General features: G+C 41.6%; 1 protein-coding gene across 4 annotated transcripts; it reads left to right on the plus strand.

Annotated features, from left to right (window-relative positions):
- The first annotated feature begins 1,869 nt into the window (after window positions 1-1,869).
- Window positions 1,870-22,475, plus strand: FAM221A (family with sequence similarity 221 member A). 4 transcript variants are annotated; one of them, XM_056118621.1, is made up of 7 exons: window positions 1,870-1,960; window positions 4,038-4,211; window positions 8,101-8,291; window positions 10,204-10,410; window positions 13,815-13,916; window positions 17,702-17,784; window positions 22,126-22,475. In XM_056118621.1, the coding sequence occupies exons 1-7, from the start codon at window positions 1,896-1,898 to the stop codon at window positions 22,192-22,194; spliced, it is 891 nt and encodes a 296-aa protein (XP_055974596.1). In that variant the 5' UTR covers window positions 1,870-1,895; the 3' UTR covers window positions 22,195-22,475. The 4 variants fall into 4 exon arrangements, with proteins under 4 accessions (XP_055974596.1, XP_055974597.1, XP_055974598.1 ...); XM_056118622.1 differs by having other exon boundaries at window positions 17,705-17,784; XM_056118623.1 differs by having other exon boundaries at window positions 17,702-17,788; window positions 22,126-22,203.
- The last annotated feature ends 1,727 nt before the right edge of the window (window positions 22,476-24,202 follow it).

Genomic DNA, 24,202 nt, shown 5'->3' on the forward strand with positions numbered 1-24,202 from the left:
GTTCCAAGATTTGTTTCTGAGTCTCTGGGATCATGGCCATTTGATCAGGAACCAGAGAGGCCTTGCCTTCAATTATATAGCTGAGCCGGAGATGGTTTGTGGGTGTGTCTCCCACATACCTAACTTTTGGACTTTTACTTTCTTGGTAAACTTGGCCCCAAGTTGTTGGGGTCTGGCCAAAGGCATGGCAGCAATTTTGGAGTATCTAGAAGCCTGAAGGCACCATCAGGATGCTGATGCACTTACCTCACAGGTACAGATTGACCTGCTGTTGGCACCATACCCCTCCTCCCCCAGATGTCTTTTTTTTTTTTTTCCGAGATGTCTTTTTTTAAAGGAGAAAATTATATTGTTCACCCATAAAGGCACTGATAAGGGGAGAAAGGAACGCTCATTCATGGTTGTTGGGAATGTTGACTGGTCCATCCTTTTTGGAAAACAATATGGATATTCCTCAAAAAATGAGAAATTGAGCTCCCATTTTACCCAGCAATACTACTTCTTGGAACATACCCTGAGGGCCCCAAAACACATAGCAGAAAAACCATCTGCACTTCTATATTGGTTGCAGCTCTATTCACAATAGCCAGAATCTAGAAACAACCTCAGTGCTTGAGACAGATGACTGGATAAACTATGGTACATCTACACAATGGAACACTACACAGCAGTTAGGAAAAATGAAGTCATGACATTTGCTTATAAATGGATGGAAATGGAGAGTATTATGCTGAGTAAAATGAGTCAAAAGGAGAGGGACAAATATAGAATGCACTCATTTGTGGAATATAAAAGAAAGAGTATGAGACCAATATCCAAGGCCAGGTAAAACAAAGGCCAGGAGGAATGATCAGTGGAAGCTTGACACAAGTGTGTGTATGGAGAAGAGGAGGAGGACAGAATAGTTAGGATAGAGAAGGGACCAGTAAGACAATAGAAATCATTCTGGACAAGAACTGAATATTGAAAATAGGTGAAGGAATATACATAACCTTTTCGTATCTATTGCAAACCATAATGCCCAAAAGGAGGGGAGGAGGGAGGAGAAGAGAGGAAAAGTGCTTGCCACAGAGGATGGGGTGGGAGGGGAACTGGTGGGAAATGTACACTGGTGAAGGGATGGGTGTTGGAACATTATATAACTGAAACCCAATCACGAATAACCTTACAACTGTGCATCTCACTGTGATTCAATAAAATATTAAAAAATAATTCTTATTCACGATAAGAACCTGAGTTCAGAAATCAAAGGTGGTTTCCTCAAGTTAAAGTTTATTGTTGAGTCTTCAACAGTTCAGTCTTAGTATTTATAGCTTCTTACTCTTAGTTCATTGGCACACTAACAACAGAGAGTCTCAAGAAAATCTTCAGTTTACCGATGCCCTTTTCCTGAACCTTGAGAAAGCCCTATTCCACCGTCCTTAACTGGTTGACTTTTTTACTGAGCACAACCGCTTGACACGTAGACTCATCAAATGGCTCAGGTGGTCTGGCATCCTTTTCTTGCAAGGATTCTTGTTCCTGAATGTCGGAACTGGAGACTAGAGGAAGCAGAGCCTCAAAATTCTGCAGACACTCCGCAAAACCAGCGAAAATTTCAACACAAAGCCTTTGAGCCATTTTCTGTGCACCCATCATCTTCAAGGCCTTTCACTCACTCCCTGGTTATTTGACGGGCACCTCTGACAAAGCAGGGGAAGGGGAGCCGCAAAAGGGGAGCGGGCGGGCTTGGGATACGTGTCCACGCCCCGCGAGCGCGGCGGCCGGGCAGCGCGCGCACCGGGGCGGGGTCCTGGTCCCCGGCCTGGCCAATCGGGCGGGGAGCGGGAGGGGCGCGGTCGGCGGGGCTGGCGGGGCTGGCCGCTGGCCTCGGACCGGCCACTTCCCCGCGGGCCATGGAGCGGCTGACGTTACCTGCCGGGGGCGCGGCGGCCGTGGACGAGTACCTGGAGTACCGGAGGTGAGGACGCGGGGCTGTGCGGCGGGGGCCCGAGGTCACCGCCGGGGCTCCCCGAATCCGTTCAGGGAGGCTGACATTTGATTCCCGGTATCGTCTTCCTGTAATTAAATATTACGCGCAGTTCTAGACTAATAAAGTCTTCCGGGAGCCTATTTAAAAGGCCTCTCGCTCCATCTACCTCCAAGAAGGATTATTTACTCTAGATTTTATGCAGAGGTGCAATTTGTATTTTAAAAGACCAGTGATTAGTGCTCGTGTGTGTGTGTGTGTGTGTGTGTGTGTGAGAGAGAGAGAGAGAGAGAGAGAGAGAGAGAGAGAGAGAGAGAGAGAGAGAGAGAGAGAGAGAGAGAGAGACGTTTCGTCCTAGGGTGAGGTCGTGAACTTGTAAATGTGCCTCCATCCCCCGGAACAGCCGCACGGATCCGTGTAGTTTCGGGGGGTTCCGGAGCAATTCTAGGAAACGAGCAGCTCCTTGGGTTCGTGGACCCAGGGGTTTCCTGCGCCCGGACCCGACGGGTGGTCTCACTCGTGGTGACAAAGCCTTCTGCCATCTCCTAAGAAATATATTTGACCGCCCGGGAAACTGGGCGAGTGGGAATCGTCGGAGAGGGAGGCAGGAGGATGTGGCACTGATGCGCGGGAGAGGGGAAGAAGCACGAAGCCACACGGTCACCGTTCAAGCCGGTGGAACCCCAAGCTCCTAATACTCTTGCTTGCTTTGGACCACGGGGTCGCTCCCCGGTTCCTGTTTGGGCTCTCGGGTTCCCTAACCGACAGCTTTCCCTCACTCCCCTGAAAAAATAAGGAGCTGGGTGGGGCTGGTTTCACCTCGGGTAGGGCCAGCTCCGGTGAACGCCTGAGTCCCGTGAACGGAGGACGTTCCGCTGAGCCGGAGCGGGACTGGCTCCTGCGCCGTCCAGGTCCGTCCAGGTCAGTGCAGGAGCAAGTTGATAGAAATGGGTGCGGAGTGATAATGTAGCACTTAAGACATGTGGATTCGTGGGCCTCCAGTTATATAAGTCTCTTGCTCTGCCCAGAAAATGGAGGGTGGAATGGAAATTATTATGCAAAGCATTAAATAAGCTGGAACAAATCCATAGAAGAGACTCTGGAGCTTTGGGAAAGTTGGGGAAAGTCGGCCTTGGGTGCCTAGATTTGAAAGGACCCTGAAAAGGTAAGCTGATAAATCAAGGTCAGAAACACACATTCTTTCCCTATTCAGCCTGGACTGCGTGTGTGCCTTTCTGGGCAGCATTTGCAAGGGGAAGCTGGGGGAGGAGTTTTGCTACTTAAGAGTAGCAAAATGGGGCTTCCTGAGCGTTTGTTTGAAATGCAGACCAAGGGTCCCAGCGATACTCAGTGGGCAAGACGCTTGCCTTGTCTTACACGGCCAGGATTCTATCCCTGGCATCCTTTATCGGTCTCCCCAAGCACCGCTACAAGTGATCCTTGAGTGCAGAGCCAGGAGTAAACCCCTGGGCATAAAAAAAAAAAATGCAGACTATCAGGTCTTCCTGGAATTGTTAGTCTGAATCTACATTTGTTCAAAATCTCCATAGCATTTAGTAAATAAATACAGTTTGAGAAGCACTGATTTAGAACCAAAGTACAGATGATCTCTTCCTTTAAAGGTTTGCATTAATTTTAAGGCACCTATTACTTGTAGCAAAAATAAACGGAAATGGCCCAAAACTTACTTTAGAATAAAATCGTTGTTGTTGTTCTTTAAAAAAAAGTTATTGTATATCTAAATTATTTATGTAAGGGAAAATATTGATAGTTAATAGCTTATGAATGTTTTAAAAAATGTACCTATTTATATATAAGGCTTTTTTTTTTTTTTTGGCCAGGGCAGGAAGCATACCCAAGGAGGCTCAGAGATCACTCCTGGCTCTGCACTTAGGAATTACTTCTGGTGTTCTCAGGGGACCATGTGGGATGCCAGAGATTGAACACGGGTCTGCTGTGTGCAAGACATGTGCCTTACCTGCTGTACTATCTCTCTAGCCCTGAAAACATTTATTTATTATTTTATACATAAGGATTAAAAAATGTATTCTTGTTGTTGTTGTTGTAGAATTGTTGGTGACGATGATGGGGGGAAACTTTTTACTCCCGAAGAATATGAAGAATATAAAAGAAAAGTTTTACCTCTGCGTTTACAGAACAGGTTATACGTGAGCTGGCGATCACCAACTGGAATGGATTGTAAGCTTGTGGGCCCAGAGACACTGTGCTTTTGTACACATAGGTAAAATATTTTCTTGCTAACTTTCCTTGTGATTATAAAGTATAAAACTGTAGCAGAGTGTGTCTTCTCTAGATAACATTAGATAAATGTCTAGATAAATGTTTCTCTGTGATAGAGAAACATTTAAAATAAAACTTTATCTAATACACTGGGGCTGGAGTGATAGCACAGCGGCAGGGCGTTTGCCTTGCACGCAGCCAACATGGCTGACCTGAGTTCGATTCCTCCACCCCCTCTTGGAGAGCCCGGCAAGCTACAGAGAGTATCTTGCCTGCACGGCAAAGCCTGGCAAGCTCCCCATGACGTATTCGATATGCCAAACACAGTAACAAGTGTCACAGTGTTACTGGGCCCGCTCGAGCAAATCGATGAACAACGGGAGGATAGTGATAATGATCTAATACATTAAAAATTAAAGTGTTTTCTTTGCATGCTGTGTCAGGTTTTCAAAAGATCATAGTCTATTAGAACTCATTAATAGAATCTTGTCACCATCTTCTGTCATGGAAATAAAAGGTTTAGGTGCTCCTGTGACTTTGCCAGGGTTCTTTCTATTAGATTGGGGTACCTCCGCTCTCCCACTAGACAAGGCCAAGGAGGTGTAATCAGACTGCAGAACTGCTTTTTTTTGGGGGGAGCCACCCAAGTGGTACCTGGTAGTGGCTGGGGTCTGCTCCTGGCAATTCTCAGCCAACCATTTCTGTTGGATAATGTGACAGCCTGAGCATACAGTTCTGCCGGGTTCTGTGGTGCTAGGGACCACCAGGGACACCCCAGCCATGCCCGGAACCTCCAGAGCGCCATGGGCTACCCCCAGCAGTGCTCAGAGACATCCCAGACTAATCGAGTGTTGCCTGGGAGCAAGGCAGTGTCAGGGATGTGGAACTGCTTGCCTTAAGAGTTGCTTGAATTGGTTTGCTCTTCCAGCCCATGTTCTCCCTTGAACCTGTATCTGGCTTGCTTGTGTTTGTGTTTCTTTGTTTCTTGCTTATTTCTACTCTGGAAAAACCCACCCATATTCTTTCTCGAACACATTTCCTTTCCTCTCACATCTTTCTAATGAAGTTTCATTCAGTAAAAACTACCTTGCTTTACTAAAAAAATTTAAAAAAAAGAGTTGCTTGAATTGACTCCCAGGCAACATTCCTTAATGATGGTAATCATCCTTTTGACATTAAGAAATATATTCAGCCCAACCAAGGTCACCAGCTGCCCCCCACGAGCGGCTCTCCGGCACGGCCACGGCCCCGGAGGCACAAGGACTTAGCACAGAGAACCAGCCGCTTGGAGCAGAAAAGCAAATGGACTATGTGTTAAACCGTGCCACCAAGCCTGCCCGGAGGGGAAAAGGTGTTGTCCCGCTCGCCCGCTCCTCTCTGCAAAGAAAGATGGCGGCCGCACGGGAGCCTTGTGGACAGCAGGTTTGAGCCGGGGGCGGGGGGCAGCGGGGGCCTCATGGGAAGGGGGGCGTTCTGGGCCGTCCTTCACGTCCAACCGAGGTCACCAGCTGCCCCCCACGAGCGGCTCTCCGGCACGGCCACGACTCCAGAGCACAGAAACCAATCTCTTAACTATCTAACTTTTAATAGAAATACTTCCAGGGTTAGTAAGTGAAACAGCAGAAATCCAAAACCGCGTGGCCGCTATTGCGGCCGCGCGACATCATTTTTTTCTTAAACCAAGCTGTAGAAAGCAAATCATTTCACAACACTGTTTCAGCATATCTGATTGGGGGGGGGGGTCGTAAACTCTAAACAATAATTGTGTATCTTCTATCGAAACAATGTATCTAGTCAAAGTGGATAGAGTATTAACTAGAACTCATCTGCCTCACAGGAATTGGGAGGGGTGGGAGGTGGGGTTCTATTGGGGTTCACGGTTAAAAATAAGTATTGGTAAAGGGAAATGTGTTTGATACTTACATGACTGAGACCTAAACCCGAAAGCTCTGTAACTTTTCTCACAGTGATTCAATAAAGAAATAAAGTATTAAAAAAAAACAAACAAAAAAGAAATATATTCAGTGTCTTTATTTAAACCAACAAAAATACGAGCACTGAGCGCTTTATTACAGAGGGCCATGTTTCAAGGGAAGCACAGGGAGGGAAAGGCAATATATGAGGGGCCAGTGGTTGGGGTGTTTTTCCTTAATCTAAGGTATGCAACGTGTCTGCCTTCATCATGCTCTTCTTCACATTTTTCTACTTCTCCTGTAGCAGGTCACAGTGTAAAGCTCAATGGAATCAAAGGTCTTCTTAGAAGAAAATCTCCAAGCCTATTACGTGTTGCTTTAAGTAACAGCTCTGACTTTCTGTTCTTAAGGAGCTGTGGGAAGAGCACACCCTGTTTGTATAGTTTCAGGAGTGCTTTCATGAGATTCTTTGTGCAGTTGCTATTTACACACATGGAGTTTGCCAGAGTTTGTTGGGCAGTTGCTAGGATGAGTAATTTGTACATAATTTGACTTTAAACTTACTTATTTAGCAACCCCAACCAAAACTGTGGAGGAATGGAAGGTGAGGCTTATGCCAATATCTTTCAGAATTGAGAAGGCATTTTGGTAAATTTGTGTTAGTTGTATAGTCTTTTCTTGTGTGAATAGAAGGCCAGTCTCTTAGTGGTATACACCTTCCATGAATGTAACCTTCAAATGGACACAATCCAATTTGGAATGGCAAAGTTCTTTAGTTTCTCAGTGAGAGCGCTTGCTTCCTTCTTTCTTTCTTTCTTTCTTTCTTTCTTTCTTTCTTTCTTTCTTTCTTTCTTTCTCTCCCTTCCTTTCTCTCCCTCCCTCTTTCTTTCTTTCTTTCTTTCTTTCTTTCTTTCTTTCTTTCTTTTCTTTTCTTTTCTCCTTCCTTCTTTCTTTCCTCCCATCCTCCCTCCCTCCCCCTCTCTCTCTTTCTTTCTTTCTTTCTTTCTTTCTTTCTTTCTTTCTTTCTTTCTTTTTTTTCTTTTCTCCTTCCTTCTTTCTTTCCTCCCATCCTCCCTCCCTCCCCCTCTTTCTTTCTTTCTTTCTTTCTTTCTTTCTTTCTTTCTTTCTTTCCTTTCTTTCCTCCTTACTTCCTGGAATTACTCCTAGTGGTGCTTGGGGGACCATCTGGGATGCCAGGGATCGAACCCAGGTCAGCCACATGCAAGGCAAGTGCCCTACCTGCTGTGTTAGCACTCTGGTCCTTCCTTCCTTCCTTCCTTCCTTCCTTCCTTCCTTCCTTCCTTCCTTCCTCCCTCCCTTCATTCCTCCCTCCTTCCTCAGCAGTCAGTGCTCAGGCTTACTCCTGGTTCTGTTCTCAGGGATCAACTGTATTGGGTGCTGGGGATAAAATTCAGGATGGCTACATGCAAGGCAAGTCCCCTACTTGCTGTACTATTGCTCCAGCCCAATTAAAAAAAAAGTTTTTTTGTTTGTCTTTGGGTTGCATCCAGCGATACTCAATGGTTACTTTTGGCTCTGCACTGAGGAATTATTCCTGGCAGTTTTTTGGGGACCATATGGGATGGTGGGGATTGAACCACATGCAAGACAAGTGCCCTACTTGCTGTATTGTTGCTCTGGCCTCCTAAAAACATTTTTAATGCAAAGGTTGTATTTCCACATAAAATGATCTGTTAGCAGTGGTTTAAAGGAAGTATTTTTCTTTGCATATTGTTGTGAAAAATTAGGTAAAAATTACTTTAAAAAAATCTGTTAAGAGTGAATGTTTTTCTATGATCAAATCACCACAGATACCATACAGCAGGTGGGGAAGTTCATTGTCACCTTCCTAACAAGTATAACCAAAGAGAGACAACTGCTCACTCGCCAAATTATATTTGCACTTATTGAAAATAAAATTTTAAATTTTGGTAGTATCCAAGCTGTTGATATTTCTTCCCTCTTATATTTTCTAAGGTACAAACAACACAAAACTGACTTTGAAACGATTCCACAGCAGCGCCCCATCAGTCTGCCATGCCGAGTGCCCGGCTGCAAGTGCCAGGCCTACCGCTATGTCCCGCTGAACGGCACGCAACCCATCCGCTGCAGGTGCAAGCACTTTGCGGACCAGCATAGCGCTGCGCCTGCCTCTGTCTGCCACGCTTGTGAGTTCCATGGTTTCCAGCTCATAGACAAAATGTTTGTTTCTTTACTGAAAAGTTAATGTGATGTTAAATGACTGAGAAGAACTCAGTGGATAGTCATGCTAACACTGTATGTGTGTAAAAAGTTATTGTTTTTTTTTTTCTGTCAGAAAATTTAAACAGTTATAACCCAAGAAAGTTAAATAATGGCTGGTGCGATAGCACGCTGGGTTCGATTCCTCCGCCCCTCTTGGAGAGCTCGGCAAGCTACTGAGAGTATCTCACCCACACGGCAAAGCCTGGCAAGCTACTCGTGACGTATTCAATATGCCAAACACAGTAACAACAAGTCTCAAAATGGAGACATTACTGGGCCTGCTCGAGCAAATCGATGAACAATGGGAGGACAGTGATTTTAAAGAGCCATGACACATGTTCTGATGTAACTTTTTGAAAGGTGGGAGCATTTTTCTGGCCAATTATTACCAAAAACATAGACTGGGAGGAAAAACAACAGTTGTAATGCTTCGGATGTAATACCACCAATTTCTGGGCTGGATGCAATTTCTGGGCTGGAGTGATAGCACAGCGGGTAGAGCCTTGCACGCAGCCGACCCAGGTTCGATTCCTTTGCCCTTCTTGGAGAGCCCAGCAAGCTACCGAGAGCATCTCGCCTGCACGGCAAAACCTGGCAAGCTACCCGTGACGTATTTGATATGCTAAAAACAGTAACAAAAAGCCCGCTCGAGCAAATCGATAAATAACGGGAGGACAGTGCTACAGTGCAGTTCTACTGCAATTTCTATTACCCAGATCTATCCTCTGTGCCCCATCTTGTGTATCCTTTCGTTTGATCATTCTTCTAAAAACCTAGAGGAATAGGAGGGTATTAGACAGGTGACTTCAGGAGATAGTTACTTCAGTTGATTTTATAATAATTTGAATTGGAATCTGAGAATGAAATTTAAAAAATAAAAACCATTTTTAGGGCTGGAGAGATGGTACAGGGGGTAAGGTGCCTTGAACATGGGTGATCCTAGTTCTATCCCTGGCACTCAGGTGGTCATCTCCTGAATATTGCCAAGGGTCACTCTTAAGCACCATGCCATGAGTAGCCCCTGAACACTGCCAGATTTTTTGGGGGGTCACACCCAGTGATGCTCAGGGGTTCCTCCTGGCTCTGCACTCAGGAGTTACTCCTGGCGGTGCTTGGTGGGTTATACGGGATGTTGGGAATCGAACCTGGGTTGGCCGTGTGCAAAGCAGAGTAAACTTTAAAATATTTTTATCATTCTGAAAGCGGTCCCATATTAATTGTAGTCATTCTTTATTTCTCCCGATCATCAGCCCTAGGAAACTAATGATCTACTAATTTTCTTTCTTTGTGGATTATTTATTCTAGATATTTGATCTAAAAGGAACTATAAAATATAGTTCATGATTGGTTTCTTTCGCTTAATATGTTTTATGATTCATCCAGGTTATGTATGTACCAGTACTTTTCCCCTTTTTTATTGCTAAGCAGTATTCCATTGTATCTGTGGGTTGTTCTTCAATGGACTATTATGAGGAATTGAAGCAAGAAAGTGTTCTACATTATCTCTTCACTTGGTCTCCAGACTCTTCCTACCATATAGGCTTCTAATCAGTTTTTCAAAACTGGGCCTGAATTTCCTGGATGTCCAGTTGAGCCCAATTTCTTTTCGTATAAAAGTTGATTTTCTTGACATTCCCCCATACTCCATTTTCTCTCTTGTTACTCTGGCATCTTATAGAATTAAAAGCAATGACTGAGAGAGAGTTCAGGATGGAGGTAAGGGAGGGGCCACAGGATAAGACAAGAAGGATCCAGATTTAGCTTCCTTTAACCAAGAAAAATCTTTTTAGGGAAGATAATGCAACCACTAAAACTCACTTTGTATCTTTGATTCAGGTTCCAAGTGTTCAGGATTTCACAGTTGCTTCACATGTGGTTGTGGTCAGCCTGCTTATGCTCATGACACAGTAGTGGAAACTAAGCAAGAAAGACTGGCCCAGGGCAAACCAGTGGGGCAGGATGTTCCTTATGCAGCAATGGGAGGATTAACTGGCTTCAGCTCATTGGCAGAAGGTTACATGCGATTGGATGACAGTGGAGTTGGTAAGTGATGAAATAGGAAGTAAGAGCTTGCCAGAACTATTTTATGTGTGCTAACAATGGTGAAGTCTAACATTTGTTTAGCACTTTAGAGACTTCATTTATTTTCCTCCAAAATGTCTCATTTTATTTTTATTTATAATTTTAATTTATATTTTGTTGTTGTTGTTGAGTTAATGTTGGTTTATAAGACCATGTGTTAGCGGTACAGTCATACTTTCTGACTCACCAGCTCTATTGATTTTTTTTTTTTGAGAATGCAGATTGGATATTTTTATTATTTACTTAGTTATTTTAGTTTTTGCTTTCTTTTGCTTTTTGGGTCACACCTGGCGATGCACGGGGTTATTCCTGGCTCATGCACTCAGGAATTACTCCTGGCGGTGCTCAGGGGGACCATATAGGATGCTGGGAATTGAACCCGCATGCAAGGCAAATGCCCTACCCACTGTGCTATTGCTCCAGCCCCTATATTGATTTTTTAATGTTAAGCCTCACTACTGTATTTCACAGTTCTGTTGTAATGTGTGTGTGTGTGTGTGTGTGTGTGTTTGGGCCACAGCCAGAGGTGCTGAGGGGCTACTCCTGGCTTTGATGCCCTAGGATCACTCTTTGTGGTTCTCGGGGACCACAGGTAGTGCTAGGGATCCAACTCAGGCTTCCTTCATGACAAACATGCACTGGGGTTAATTGAACTTTCTCTCCAGACCATCAACTATTATAATTTTTAATTCTGGTACTTCTCTTTCTCTTTGAATTTTTTTTTAAACTATTCAAGGCCTCAAACCCAGGGCTGTACTCTGATGTTCAGCAACACCAGTGTCCACTGTTTTTTTTTTTTTTTTGAGTCACACCTGGTAATGCTCAGGGGTTCCTCCTGGCTCTGCACTCAGGAATTACTCTTGACAGTGTTTGGGGGACATATGGGATGTCGAGGATCGAACTCTGGTCAGCCGCCTACCTGCTGTACTATTGCTCTGGCCCAGTGGCCACTGTTATATTTTTGTTTCTCTTTTGGGGCCATGCTCAGCTGTGCTCAGGACTTAGTCCTGGTTCCGTGTTCAGGGGCCACTCCAGGTGGGCTTGGGGGACTATATGAGGTGCTGGGGATTGAAATTCAAACGGGATGAGAGATGGTATAGTGGGTAAGGCATTGCCTTGCCCGCTCTTTGAATCTTTAAGTAGAGTTTTTTGCTATAGATCTCATTTTGTTTACCCATTGTTTTTTTAAAATTTCACTTAATATTATTATTCCCCTTGTTTTGTTTTGGGGCCAAAACTGATAGTGCTCAGGGGTCTCTTAGCACTGTGCTTGGGGATTGTTTCTGGTGGTGCTCAGGGGACTCTGTGATGCCAGGGTTTGGATCTGGGCCTCCTGCATGAAAGCATGTGCTCAGCCTGTTTCACCCTCATTTTATTTACATTAGAACTCTATTTTGGGTTTTTTGTTGTTCTCAACAATTTGTGGGGAAATGCTGTCTTCTCTTTTTCTTTACTATTGGACTAAATTAATTTAGTATTGTACATTAAAAGGTTTGTGTTGAGTTGTGTGGTTGTTTTAGGCCTTGTATCACTGTTGTAGGCTGTAGAATGTAACCCTGGGGCATTCACTTAGGATATCCTGGTGTATGTTGCCTTCTGTATGGGCAGCCCTGAACCTGCTTAGATGATTGGAGGTCTGGTGGCCACACCTGGTAGGAAGTGAGGCAGCTGAGTGTGGAGAGGTTACTGTTTGAGAAACAGCACAGTCAAACCCTCCAGGGGTCCGCTAGTGCTAAGCAGTGGGGGCCGAGATGTGTAAACTCCCTCTCCTCTAGGCTGGGTCTCTAGTCTAGTCTTTCCCAGCTGCTTCATGTTTGTTACCCCTTTTCTGTGTTCTAGTTCTCGACTGTCGGGCCTGTCACTGAACCTTTCAGAGGGGTGCATGGGAGGAGAGCAGGGCAGAAGCTGTGGGGTTGACTGTGTCAAGCAGTCATGGAGCTGTCACAGAGACACAGGGAGGATGGCCCACTGAGTTTCTGGATGCCATCAGCAATCTTCTCCCTACTGAGCCACTTGCACTCCAGGCTTGACTGAGACCGTAGCATCTTAGGTGAATGAGAGTTCCAGTAATGGATAGAGCAGGTATTCTGCATAATCCACTGCCAGGTGCGAAGAGGAGCAGCCTTTCGCAGGATTTCACAGTCTTCTTGCACCTGGCAGGTTACAAGTTGAGCTCTTAGTCTTGCTCCCAGACAAGGGCATCCCAGTGACCACAGGGACAGTCTCTTACATCGGGCACTCCAGCAGCAGGGATGCCTTATCCTTAACTCTTGGCTCCTTGGCTGATGGCTGCCATTGTATGTGTCAGCTCCCCGAGTTCTGGACCAGTGGCTGATAACCCCCTTTTCCCCACCAGTGGCCCACTGCTCTCTGGAGTACAGCATTTCTCTCTTAACTATGCCTCAAGTCACAGCCTTCCTCTCTCTTGCATGCCCCCTGGGGATCCCCTTTTTCCTCTCATGTCTGGTCCTGTCCCAGGTCCTGTATTTTACTTTGTCAATCATCTGCCCATTAGCTGGAAATGTTGGGAAGAGAGTTGGCGGTCTGGCCATTGGGTCTCTCCTCCTGTCTAGGCAGGATGGCCATCCTGCCAGAATCCTCAGTGCTAACTTTTAGAACCAAATAGAACTGAAATGTATTTCTTTTGAGCCATGGTGGTGGGGAGCGGGCTCAGGGGGGAAGTGGTTTTGTGAAGAAGATAGAACATGTTTTCTCTGCAGCTTCCTTCCTTTTGGTCCAAAACTTGATGTATTTAGCAGTTGGTCTTTGTAGCTTGTGGTATGGAGTTGTGGATAATTTCTTACTTTATGCAAGCAGAAGTTGTCTTTTGTTTTTATAAAGTTCAGTAACGAATACAAATAGGGCTGAGAGATAGTTCGGCAGGTAAGGTACTTACCTTGCATGAGAGTTATCTGGGTTTGATCCCTGGCAATATATGATCCCCTGAGTACCGCCAGGGGTGATCACTGATCACAGAGCAGGAGTAAGCCCTGAACAACACTAGGTATGACCCCCAAACCAGCAAAAGTTCTTTATTATACCCTTTCCAACTTAAGGTTCTTATGCATGTAATTGATTTCTTTAAAGTGTTTTATGAGTATACTAAGGTTTAAAAAAAATTTCTTTGCCGACATATTTATAATTTGTATATAATTTGTACATATTTTTTTCTGTAAAAATTTCTATGAGAAATAAAAAGATACTTGTATTCATTTGCCTTTGTAAGTTAATATATCTTTTTGTAGAAAATATTTTTTCTGATGACTCTCCTGAGGTTCCAATTTATTTCATATTAAAAATAACAACTTATCTAGACCATTACATGTTGAGATTTCATGTTTGTTCTTTATATATTTTGCTCTCAGGTGTCCCTTCAATTGAATTTTTAGATTCTCCAGCTACATCCACGGATCATCCATTTCTAAAAGCATTTCAAGCACCCTCTAGTTCTCAAGAAACACAAAAAGGTGAAAATGAAATTAAATTATTTATAGTAATTAAGAATATAAAGCTTTTATTAAATTTCTGGCACCTTCCTCCCCCATATTGTAATTTGATTATTGTTTCGTCAGATAAATTGAGAAAAGGTTCAGGAACTGAGAAAAAAACTAGAAACTTCATTTTTCATTGGGAAAAGTAATTAGATTTAACTATTAACTAGAGAATCGTGAGGATTGTGGTAATACTATAGTTTGAATTTTTAAAACCTTGTTCAGGTATATGCTTTTCAGGTAAACTGCTTTCATATTTGGATATGAGAGCCCTCTAGTGATCTAAACTGCTTTGATCTTTTAAGTGTGCCCCCAGATAGAATCCGAGATCAGAGAGAACTCAACTGAGTACAGAGAAATGCTACGTATGGAGAAATGCTGTACTCTGTGAGCCTGGAATAGCCCCTGAGCACTGCTGGCTGTGGCCCCCCAGTGAAACAAAACAAAAAACTCAAAAGATAAAATCCAGTAATGATTAGAGGTCAGCAAGTTGTATCATGTATAAATGACACATAAAAATAAAGTTGTGGCTGGAGCACTAGTACAATGCGTAACGCACTTGACTTGCTTGTGGCCGACGAGGGGCTCCATCCTGGGCATTGCATATAATCCCCTGAGCCCTGCCAGGAGTGATCCCTGAACACCGAGTCAGGTGTAAGCCCTGAGCTTATTACTTTTGGATGTTACCCCGAAACAACAACAACTGAACCAAAAAAAAATAAGAAGAAAGAGAGAATTTATATTTATTTAGTCCAGAGAGCTAGTGCTTGCCTAGCTTTAATCTCTCTCAAGGTTAAAGAGCTTACCTCACATGATTCAGATTCTGGTTAGCATCCCAGCACCATATGGTCCCCTGAACACAGAGCCAGTTCCTATGTACCATTGAATGTGACCTCCCCACAAGGAATTAATTTGTTTTTAAGCACTAATGTCCTAGTTTATCTGTAGATAACAAGATAAAAATACTAAGAAGGAATTTATAATTCAAAAGTATTTTTAAATGAGAATTTATGATTCAAAACTATTTTTTTTAAAGAGAACATTCTTTTTATTTTTTGTCTTTTTATTTTATTTTATTTTTTGCTTTTTGGGTCACACCCGGCAATGCACAGGGATTACTCCTGGCTCTGCGCTCAGGAATTACCCCTGGCGGTGCTCAGGGGACCATATGGGATGCTGGGAATCGAACCCCGGGTCGGCCGCATGCAAGGCAAATGCCCTACCCACTGTGCTATTGCTCCAGCCCCAGATTCAAAAGTATTTTTAAATGAGAATTCAAAAAGTTTTTAAAACCATGTTTTCATGTATCCCAACTTTCTTTAGAAACAATTTTAAGACAGATTACAAAAATACACAATGAGGAATTGATTAAATATAAAAACATTAAAATCTAGAAAAGGAAACAATTAACTTACCTTTCAAGATTGACACAATTGCCATATTAAGCTTGGGTTTTGACTGAGTATAGTGGCAGCCAAGGCCCAAATGATGGTGTCACCAGTTATTCTGTTGGTTTGGAGGAAGGAGAAACAAAGCTTCTGTAGTACTGCTCATACTTAAACTGATGTTGGGTTTGAAACCATTTAGATATGTTTCTCTCAATGATTATAGGGGCAAAGTCCTTAGAAACTCTTTTCAGCAAGAGCACAGTTTACCAACACTGAAAATCACCTTTCTGATAATCACCTTGGATGAAAGTGATAATGTACTATTTTACCAGCTAAATGCCTGTAAAATACAGCTCAATGAAAGTGAGCATATAAAAGAGTTCAAATTAAAACCCTGAGTTTTCAGAAAAAAATGATAGATAACTCATTATTCTAAGCAGTTTTTCATGATTTTGTCATAAGGCAGATAATAGAGGATTTTGGCAGACTATGGTTATAGTCTGGAGTGTTGACTGGAGTTGTTTGACTTGTATTGCTTGGTGAGGATGAATTTATATACTTCAAAAACTAGAATATGGGTCAGGGACACAGCTTAAAGGGCTGCAGCACATGTTTTTGGAGTTATATTTTGTTTTAATGGACCACACGTGGTGGTGCTCAAGGCTTACTCCTGCCTCTGTACCTTGGAATCACTCGGTGATGTGCAAGGAAAGTGCCCTGTCTGCTGTACTTATTCGCCAGCTTCTGGAGCACTCACTTTTCATGTGAGAACCTGGGTTTGATTCCCTGCATTGCATAGTTCTCTGAGCCAAAACAACAAAACCAAACCTGGAACAGGTACAGTTTTGGACACGAAGAGATTTAACTAAAATAATCTGAAATGACGGTCAACTTTTTCATGAGACTTGGTTGTTGGTGTATTTACACAGAACCCACTTTTTCTTTCCTGAGGCAATTCAAAGTTTTTAGTGCTTGATTAGTTTTGTAAAGTGAATGACAAGGAAAAATGTAAGAATTACTTTAGCTTTGAAAAATGTTCAGGGCAGGTAATATCCCTTATGGTCGCTTACACAAACGGTCTTAGTCCTTTTGAACTGTTGTAACAAAGACCTACAGATCAGGTGGTTATGAACAAAAGAAATTTGTTTTTTATGGTTTTGGAGGTGGGGAAGTCAAAGAACAAAACACCAACCTGGCTGTAATCCAGAGAGAAGAATCACTTCTTGGTTCACAGTTGCTGCCTTCTCTTTGTGTACTCACATGTTGAAGTAGGAAGGGATCTGTCTGGAGCGGAGGTGTCTCTTAAGAGAACAATAATTTCATTCACAAGCATTATTTCTTCATGATTTAGTAACCTCCTCAAAGTCCTGCCCCTCACATCACCATATTAAGTGTTAGGATTTCATCATATTAATTTGGAGAAACATAAAGATTCATACTATAAAACAAGTCTTCTATAATTAATTCTGTTCACCATCAGTGTTATACAGATTTCTAGGTTAGTGTTAAATTATAGAGTAGATGAATAAAGATAAGTATACTCTTATATGAAATAAATATATTTATATTTTATATATCTTATATGAAATAAATACATATATTAAAAATAAATTTTCATTTATTTTTAAATGTTATTATTATTTTTTGCTTTTTGGATCACACTCGGTGATGCCGAGGGATTACTCCTGGCTTGTCACTCAGGACCATGTGGGATGCTGGGAATCGAACCCGGGTTGGTTGCGTGCAAGGGCAAATGCTCTACCCGCTGTACTATCGCTCTAGTCCCAGAAATAAGGTGTTATTTAATATGAGCTATTGACTCTTTGGAAAAAATTTGAGAGTGAAAATACTTCTGGTTTAGGACGTTCTACTCTTAAAAAGAATTAGCTAGTAGGATCTGACATCCGTCAACGATCAAGGATCAGGGACGCTGTCTCATTTGCCAAGGTGTCGAAAATCAGATGGGCTGGTCACGTAATGAGATTTAAAGACGACCCTTGGACTAGAGCTGTTACTGATTGGATTCCACGGGATGTCAAAAGACCGCGTAGCCGCCCACCTACCAGATGGTCAGACTTCTTCGTCAAGATCATGAACAATCGGTTTGAGGCCCTTCATGTTCCCGGAGCGAACAGATGCCATTGGGCTACACTAGCACGCGACAGGGACAAATGGAGACGTTACTGGCGCCCGCTCGAGCAAATCGACGACTAACGGGAAGTTAAGTGATTAAGTGATTAAGTAGGATCAAAGATTAATTTTGGTCATTTCTGGTTTGAAAATAAAATACCATTGGGTAGGAAGAAAGCTCTATTTTAGTTTTTGTTTCAGGAGAACTTATAATTATATATATTGAATATTTTACTTTATTAGCAGGTACAAGTAATCAAGTTTCTTCCTTAAGGAGATCTGAAGAGGATGATATGGCTTTCTTTGAAAGAAGATACCAGGAAAGGGTAGGTCTGTGTGGAAATTTACTCACATTTAACTTGAAAGAAAGGTACTGCAGAGCAATTGTATATTGATTGTGGATCATTTATTTAATAGCTGTGGAAGTCTTAAGGATTATTTAGAATAATCATATAAAAACAGGATAAATGAATAATATATTTGGTTAATTTATGTAGTTCACAAAGATTGATTATATATACATATAAAATAATTAATAAAATCAACCATCAGTCCTATTTCAAACTATTAAATGCTACTTTGTTTGTTTACCACTTTTGCTCTTCTTGGTGTTACTGCATATCTAGTAGCTGGCCTTAAATAAGAGGGAAAGGAGAAAGATTTTTTTTCTCCCCCTACCCCCAGGAGAATGCTTTTAAATTTTTATTTTATTGATTTTATTAAGTGACTTAATCTTTATATCTATGTTACATCTTTGGGCTGGAGCAATAGCACAGTGGTAGCACGTTTGCCTTGCAAGTGGCCAACATGGCCAACCCGAGTTCAATTCCTCCGCCGCTCTCGGAGAGCCCGGCAAACTACTGAGAGTATCTCGCCCGCACGGTAGAGCCTGGCAAGTTACCCGTGACGTTTACACAGTAACAGTTCTCACAATGTAGACATTACTGGGCCCGCTTGAGCAAATCGATGAACAACAGGACAGTGACAGTGACAGTGATCTATGTTATATCCTTAGTACAACTCTAAGAAGTAGTTATTTTTTTTTTCATTTTTTATAATTTTATTTATTGAATCACCGTGAGAGCAGTTACAAGGCTTTCGGGTCTACGTCTCGGTCATACAATGAAACACCCGTACTTTCACCAGTGCCCATTAGGAAGTAGTTATTATGGTGTATTTTTTTACAAGTTAAAAACTGTTGCTTAACAGCACGAAAAAGTATAATTTCACCCTATAAATGTTGTTCATAGTAACTTCTTCCTATAATTAACTTAAGAGTGAATAAAGATTTCAATGTTGGAGCCAAAAAAAAAAAAAACCCTGTTAGTTAAATAACTTTTATCAAATACTTAAATGGTGGAGGTGGGTTTCAAATTCTCTTCTATCAGAAAAGGCCTGTAATGTGCGTCTTAGAATGGAATGTTCTTTATTTTTTCGTTTGTTTTTGGGCCACACCTGGCTATGCTTAGATCTTATTTCTGGCTCTGGGCTCTGGCAAGTTTGGGAAGGAGGGTGGACCACATGAGGTGTCAGGGTTTGAACCCAGTCAGGTGTGTACAAGACAGACACCCTAACTGTTGTAATATTGCTCTGGTCCAGTGGACTGTTCTTCGGGAGTCTTTCAGATTACACATTGTCTGGTAGAGTCAGATGAGTATATGATTTCTTAATGAGGTTCTTTTCTAAATTTTATGTCAAATATTTTATATATAAAGTGAAGTTTAGATTATTCAGGAAACATTAACATAAATATAGGGACTCAATTGATTTACTTGTGAGTCATTTTTTTTAAAAATAAAAATGAAATTTCAAAGAGCATTCTGCACAATTTTCCATTATTTTGTAGTTTTTATCTGTTTTTTTTTTTAATTGAATGACCATGAGATACAGTTACAAAGCTTTCATGTTTGAGGATGGATGTTCATAAATGATCGAACATCCATCCCTCCACCAGTGTACATTTTCCACCACCAATGTCCCTAGTATCCCTCCCACAACCCCCATCCCACTCTACCCCCTGCCTCTATGACAGGCATTTTCCTTTTTACTTTCTCTCTACTTTGGGCATTATGGTTTGCAATACAGATACTGAGAGGCCATCATCTTTGGTCCTTTGTCTACTTTCAGCACACATCTCTCATCCCAAGTGATCCCTCCAATTGTCATTGACTTAATGGTACCTTCTCTATTCAACTGTCTTCTCCCACAGCACATGAAGCAGGTTTAATGAAATTTTTAGCCAACTCAAAGAAAAGATAGAGAAAAATAGGGAAGAGATGAAGGTTGTATTCATCTGATTTTTATTATTGGGAAAGTTATTTGCAATTTGAAGAGCTTGGCAGACTTTTTTTTTTGTTTGTATTCCCTGGGTTTAATGCCAAACTCTGAGGCCTGCCTGCTCTGTTCTTTATCACATAGAAAGAGTTTATGTTTCTAGAAGTCCTAAGGCTGTAGTGTAGATTTACAAAATGCTGCTGTGCGTCATTTATAGTGAAAAGAACGAACAACCTTTAAGAGAAAGACCCAGGGATGTATAGGGGAGAATTATTTGAAAGTATCTCAAAAGTGGTGCATATTCCAGAGATAATCCAGCTATATTAGGTGTATTTTGTAAAATAAGGTATAATGGATGTGCCCAGGCAAGTTTAGACAGTGAAGTTAAAAATATTTTTGTGGCAATTAAAATATATTCGATATAAAGCACAGTTATTTATTTACTTTTTAAAAAATTTTTATTGGTGAAACACCATGATTTTCTAGAATTTTCTAGAATTCTAATGAAAATATTCATCTGAACATTCCCCTCTTATTTTAAAACTTGCAAATGGATGTTATTCAGAGAATAAAATTTAAACTTTTTAAAAAAATTTTTATTAGTGAAACACCGTGAAGTACAGTTGTAGACTTACAAATTTTTGTGCTTTGGTTTCAATTATACAATGATCAAATACCCATCCCTCTACCAGTGCCCATTTTTCACCACCATGGATCCCAGTATCCCTCCCACCCCCCATTCCCCCCATCCCATCTATTTATTTACTTTTATTTATTTATTTAAATTTTTAGTAGTGAAACACCATGAGGCACAGTTGTAGACTTACAGATTTTTGTGCTTGGGTTTCAGTTATACAATGATCGAATACCTATCCCTCCACCAGTGCCCATTCTCCACCACCACTGATCCCAGTATCCCTCCCACCCTCATCCCCCCATCCCACCCTGCCTCTGTGGCCGGGCATTCCCTTTTGTTCTCTCTCTCCTTTTGAGTGCTGTGGTTTGCAAAAGAGACACTGAGTGGCAATCATGTTCGGTTTATAGTCTACTTTCATCACGCATCTCCCATCCTGGGAGGAACCTCCCAACACCCTTTATTTGGTGCTCCCTTCTCCATCTGAGCTGCCCTTTCCCCTAGCGTATGCAGCTGGCCTCAAAGCCATGGAGTAATCCTCCTGGTAATGGGGCTGGAGAGATAGCACAGCGGGTAGGGCGTTTGCCTCGCATGCGGCCGACCTGAGTTCGATTCCCAGCATCCCATACGGTCCCCTGAGCATGGCCAGGAGTAATTCCTGAGTGCAAGAGCCAGGAGTAACCCCTGTGCATCACCAGGTATGACCCGAAAAGCAAAAAAAAAAAAAAAATCCTTCTGGTACTTATTTCAGCCATTCTTAGGTGTTACTCTCCTATTTTGTTACTTTATGTTCCCCAGATGAATGTGATCTTTCTATGTCTGCCCCTCTCTTTCTGACTCATTTCGCTTAGCATGATACTTTTCATGTAGTACCACTTGTATATAAATTTCATGACTTCATCTTTTCTGATAGCTGCATAGTACTCCATTGTGTAGATGTACCAAAGTTTCTTTAATAAGTCATCTGTTCTCGGGCACTCAGGTTTTTTTCCAGATTCTAGCTATTGTAAACCGTGCTGCAATGAACAAACAAGTGCAGACGTCACTTCAACTATACTTTTTTTTGCCTCTCTGGGATATATTCCCAGGAGTGGTATTGCTGGGTCAAATGGGAGCTCAATTTCTAATTTTTTGAGAACTGTCCATACTGTTTTCCAAAAGGGCTGAACCAGTCGGCATTCCCACCAGCAGTGAAGGAGAGTCCCTTTTTCGCCACATCTGTGGCACCCATTTATTTACTTTTAAATCATACCTAGTAGTGCTGGGGTGATCCTGAGACTGAACCAGAGTTGGCCTCATACAAAGCAAGCACCACAGCTCTTCTAACATTTTGTTGCCCCCTAATTTTTGGGGGAGGACCACATTCAGAAGTGCTCAGGGCTTTGTGCTCAGTGACCACTTCTGGTGGTCATACATAGTGCTGGGGATCAAACTGGGGTGGGCTATGTGCAAGAAAAACTACTTAATAAATTTAAATAAATAAAAACAAGTCTTCTATAGTTCTGTGCACCATTAGTGTTACATGGATACTATATCTTTGGCTTCAACCAGCTACTATTTTTATTAAAATTCTTCTGTAAAATTTATATAAAACTTCATTAAGATATGCAAATAGACTCCTTCAACTATTAGGTTTTAGTCTATTTAATTGTGTTAAGTGCTTGTGATGGTAAATAAGGTATGAATCCAAAATAAGTATATAAAACCTATTTTTTAGAGCATTCTATAAATTATTATATTAATTATTTTAAATTTACAGATAAAAATGGAAAAGGCTGCTAAGCAGAAAGGAAAAGCACCATTACCATCATCTTCGAAAGCTTCCTAAAGACTGTTGGGGAAATTGAAACCACCATCCAAATATGTCTGTCTCCTTTTAATTTAAATGTAATGGTTTACTTTTTCTTAAACTATTTCTTTTATAGTATAAAATAATTATTTTTGATATTTAAGAAAAGGGCACTTGTTTAGTTTTTTGTCAAAAGTAATATTTTCTACATTGTATGTAATCATCTTTCCTAACAAATGAGGACATTTTCTTGAAAGAAAATTAAAAAAGTAGATGTTTAGTTGATCATATTAAACTTTTACAGACTAATTTAAAAAGTTTAATATGTTATTGAGGATTTTGAACAAATGTGGACCATCTTTAATTTTTTTTTTTTTTGCTTTTTGGGTCACACCCGGCGATACACAGGGGTTATTCCTGGCTTTGCACTCAGGAATTATTCCTGGAAATTCTTGGGGGACCATATGGGATGCTGGGAATCGAACCTGGGTTGTCTGCATACAAGGCAAACGCCCTACCCGCTGTATTATCGCTCCAGCCCCCATCTTTAATTTTAAAAATGGTTAGAATTATTTTTAAAACTTTATAATGATATCTTACATTTTTAATAAGAAAATATTGTATACTCATTTTCTATGTGCAGTCACTTCTGATGTTTTAAGTTGTTTTGTTTGCTATACATTGCTTGATACTGTTGAACTCCTCTGTTACTTCAAATTCATATGGTCCAATCTCTTTTATTCTGGTACTACCATGAAACATTTCCAAATAGGCTTCTGAGGGTTATTTTTTGATGATTCAGGTCATGACAATTTTGCTTCCTTCCCCAAGGATGCTCTCTGGAACTCCATGCTTCATATATGTTAACCTAAAGATGTGGGCAGTTAGGTACACCCTTAACTAGTGAGAGGCAGAAGTCAATAAATAAATGACATATCAGCTATAGCAACAGTACAGCAGGTAAGGCATTTGCCTTGCATGTGGCTGACCCGGGTTCAATATCCCGCATTCTCTGGTTCAATACCTCTGAGCACTGTCAGAAATTATTTCTGAGTGCAGAGCCAGGAGTAACCCGTGTAACTGCTGAGCATTGCCGGTGTGGCCCCAAAATCAAAACAACAAATGATATATCTTCTGAGATATTTAACTGCTGAGAAGTTAATTCTGTGATGCCATTCATTAGTTTCTTGAGAAAATCTTGTGAAACTGGATCCCGGTTACCCACAGTACTGACATCTCCAAGTACATCCTTATGTTTTCTCCTTTTTTCTGCTCCCAAATTCCTCTCTTGGTTCCTCAGACTTTTAAAATAAATTACCTCTATGTGTACATTTGTGTTAATTTTTATTTGGGGGGGGGGATGGAGGGGATGTTGGTTAAATTGAGGATAATATCAGGAACACCCTTAGAAAGCAAAACCTCAAGATGGAATTTTGTGATCAGATATATGCTGAAAAGTGGATGATGAAGATCCGAGAGCTTTTGGTAAGCGTAGTAGTGGTAATTCCTGCACATAGATTTATTAATTCTGGTGGTGGATAATGGTGAGGTACAAGTTAAAGAAGTGTTAGGTGACTTGACATTATAGTGGAATGGAACTAGTGGTTGTGTTTGCTATTATTGATTTAGAAATCTTGAAAACAAAATGACAGGGCATTTTATGCATTTAGGCATTTAAGGCACGAATTGAACATCAGGGTGCTTTAAGGAAAATCTCATTTCCCACAGATACCTACAACCCCCCTCCCCCGCCCGGCACCCCATAGGTAGATAAGCTTCAGTATGAATGAGTTTCAGGTTGCACTTAAAATATATTGGGAAAAACTCAGAAAATATATGTAGTAGTGGCTTCTGAAGGTGTTAGATCAGAGGGTGGAAAGAATTAAAGGTTTGATCCGAGAGTGTGGATGGTAGCACCTATGCCTGACTCAGGCTTTTACACCCTGGCCAAGATACCTGGAGTTGGTCTACATCATGGCTATGATGGTGTAGGTGAGATAGGTGGCACAGCATGGAGTAAGGGATCAGAAAGCTCAGGGAAGTGTCA

This window comes from Sorex fumeus, unplaced genomic scaffold, assembly GCF_029834395.1.
Source record: "Sorex fumeus unplaced genomic scaffold, SorFum_2.1 ptg000037l, whole genome shotgun sequence".
In the NCBI taxonomy this organism is placed as follows: domain Eukaryota; kingdom Metazoa; phylum Chordata; class Mammalia; order Eulipotyphla; family Soricidae; genus Sorex; species Sorex fumeus.

Bases quoted from the DNA above. Each gene is read 5' to 3' on its own strand.
- FAM221A (XM_056118621.1), top strand. From the start codon at position 1,896: ATGGAGCGGCTGACGTTACCTGCCGGGGGCGCGGCGGCCGTGGACGAG. The intron at 8,292-10,203 runs GTGAGTTCCATG...TCTTTGATTCAG, and splicing joins TGCCTCTGTCTGCCACGCTT to GTTCCAAGTGTTCAGGATTT. The intron at 13,917-17,701 runs GTGAAAATGAAA...TTACTTTATTAG, and splicing joins TTCTCAAGAAACACAAAAAG to CAGGTACAAGTAATCAAGTT.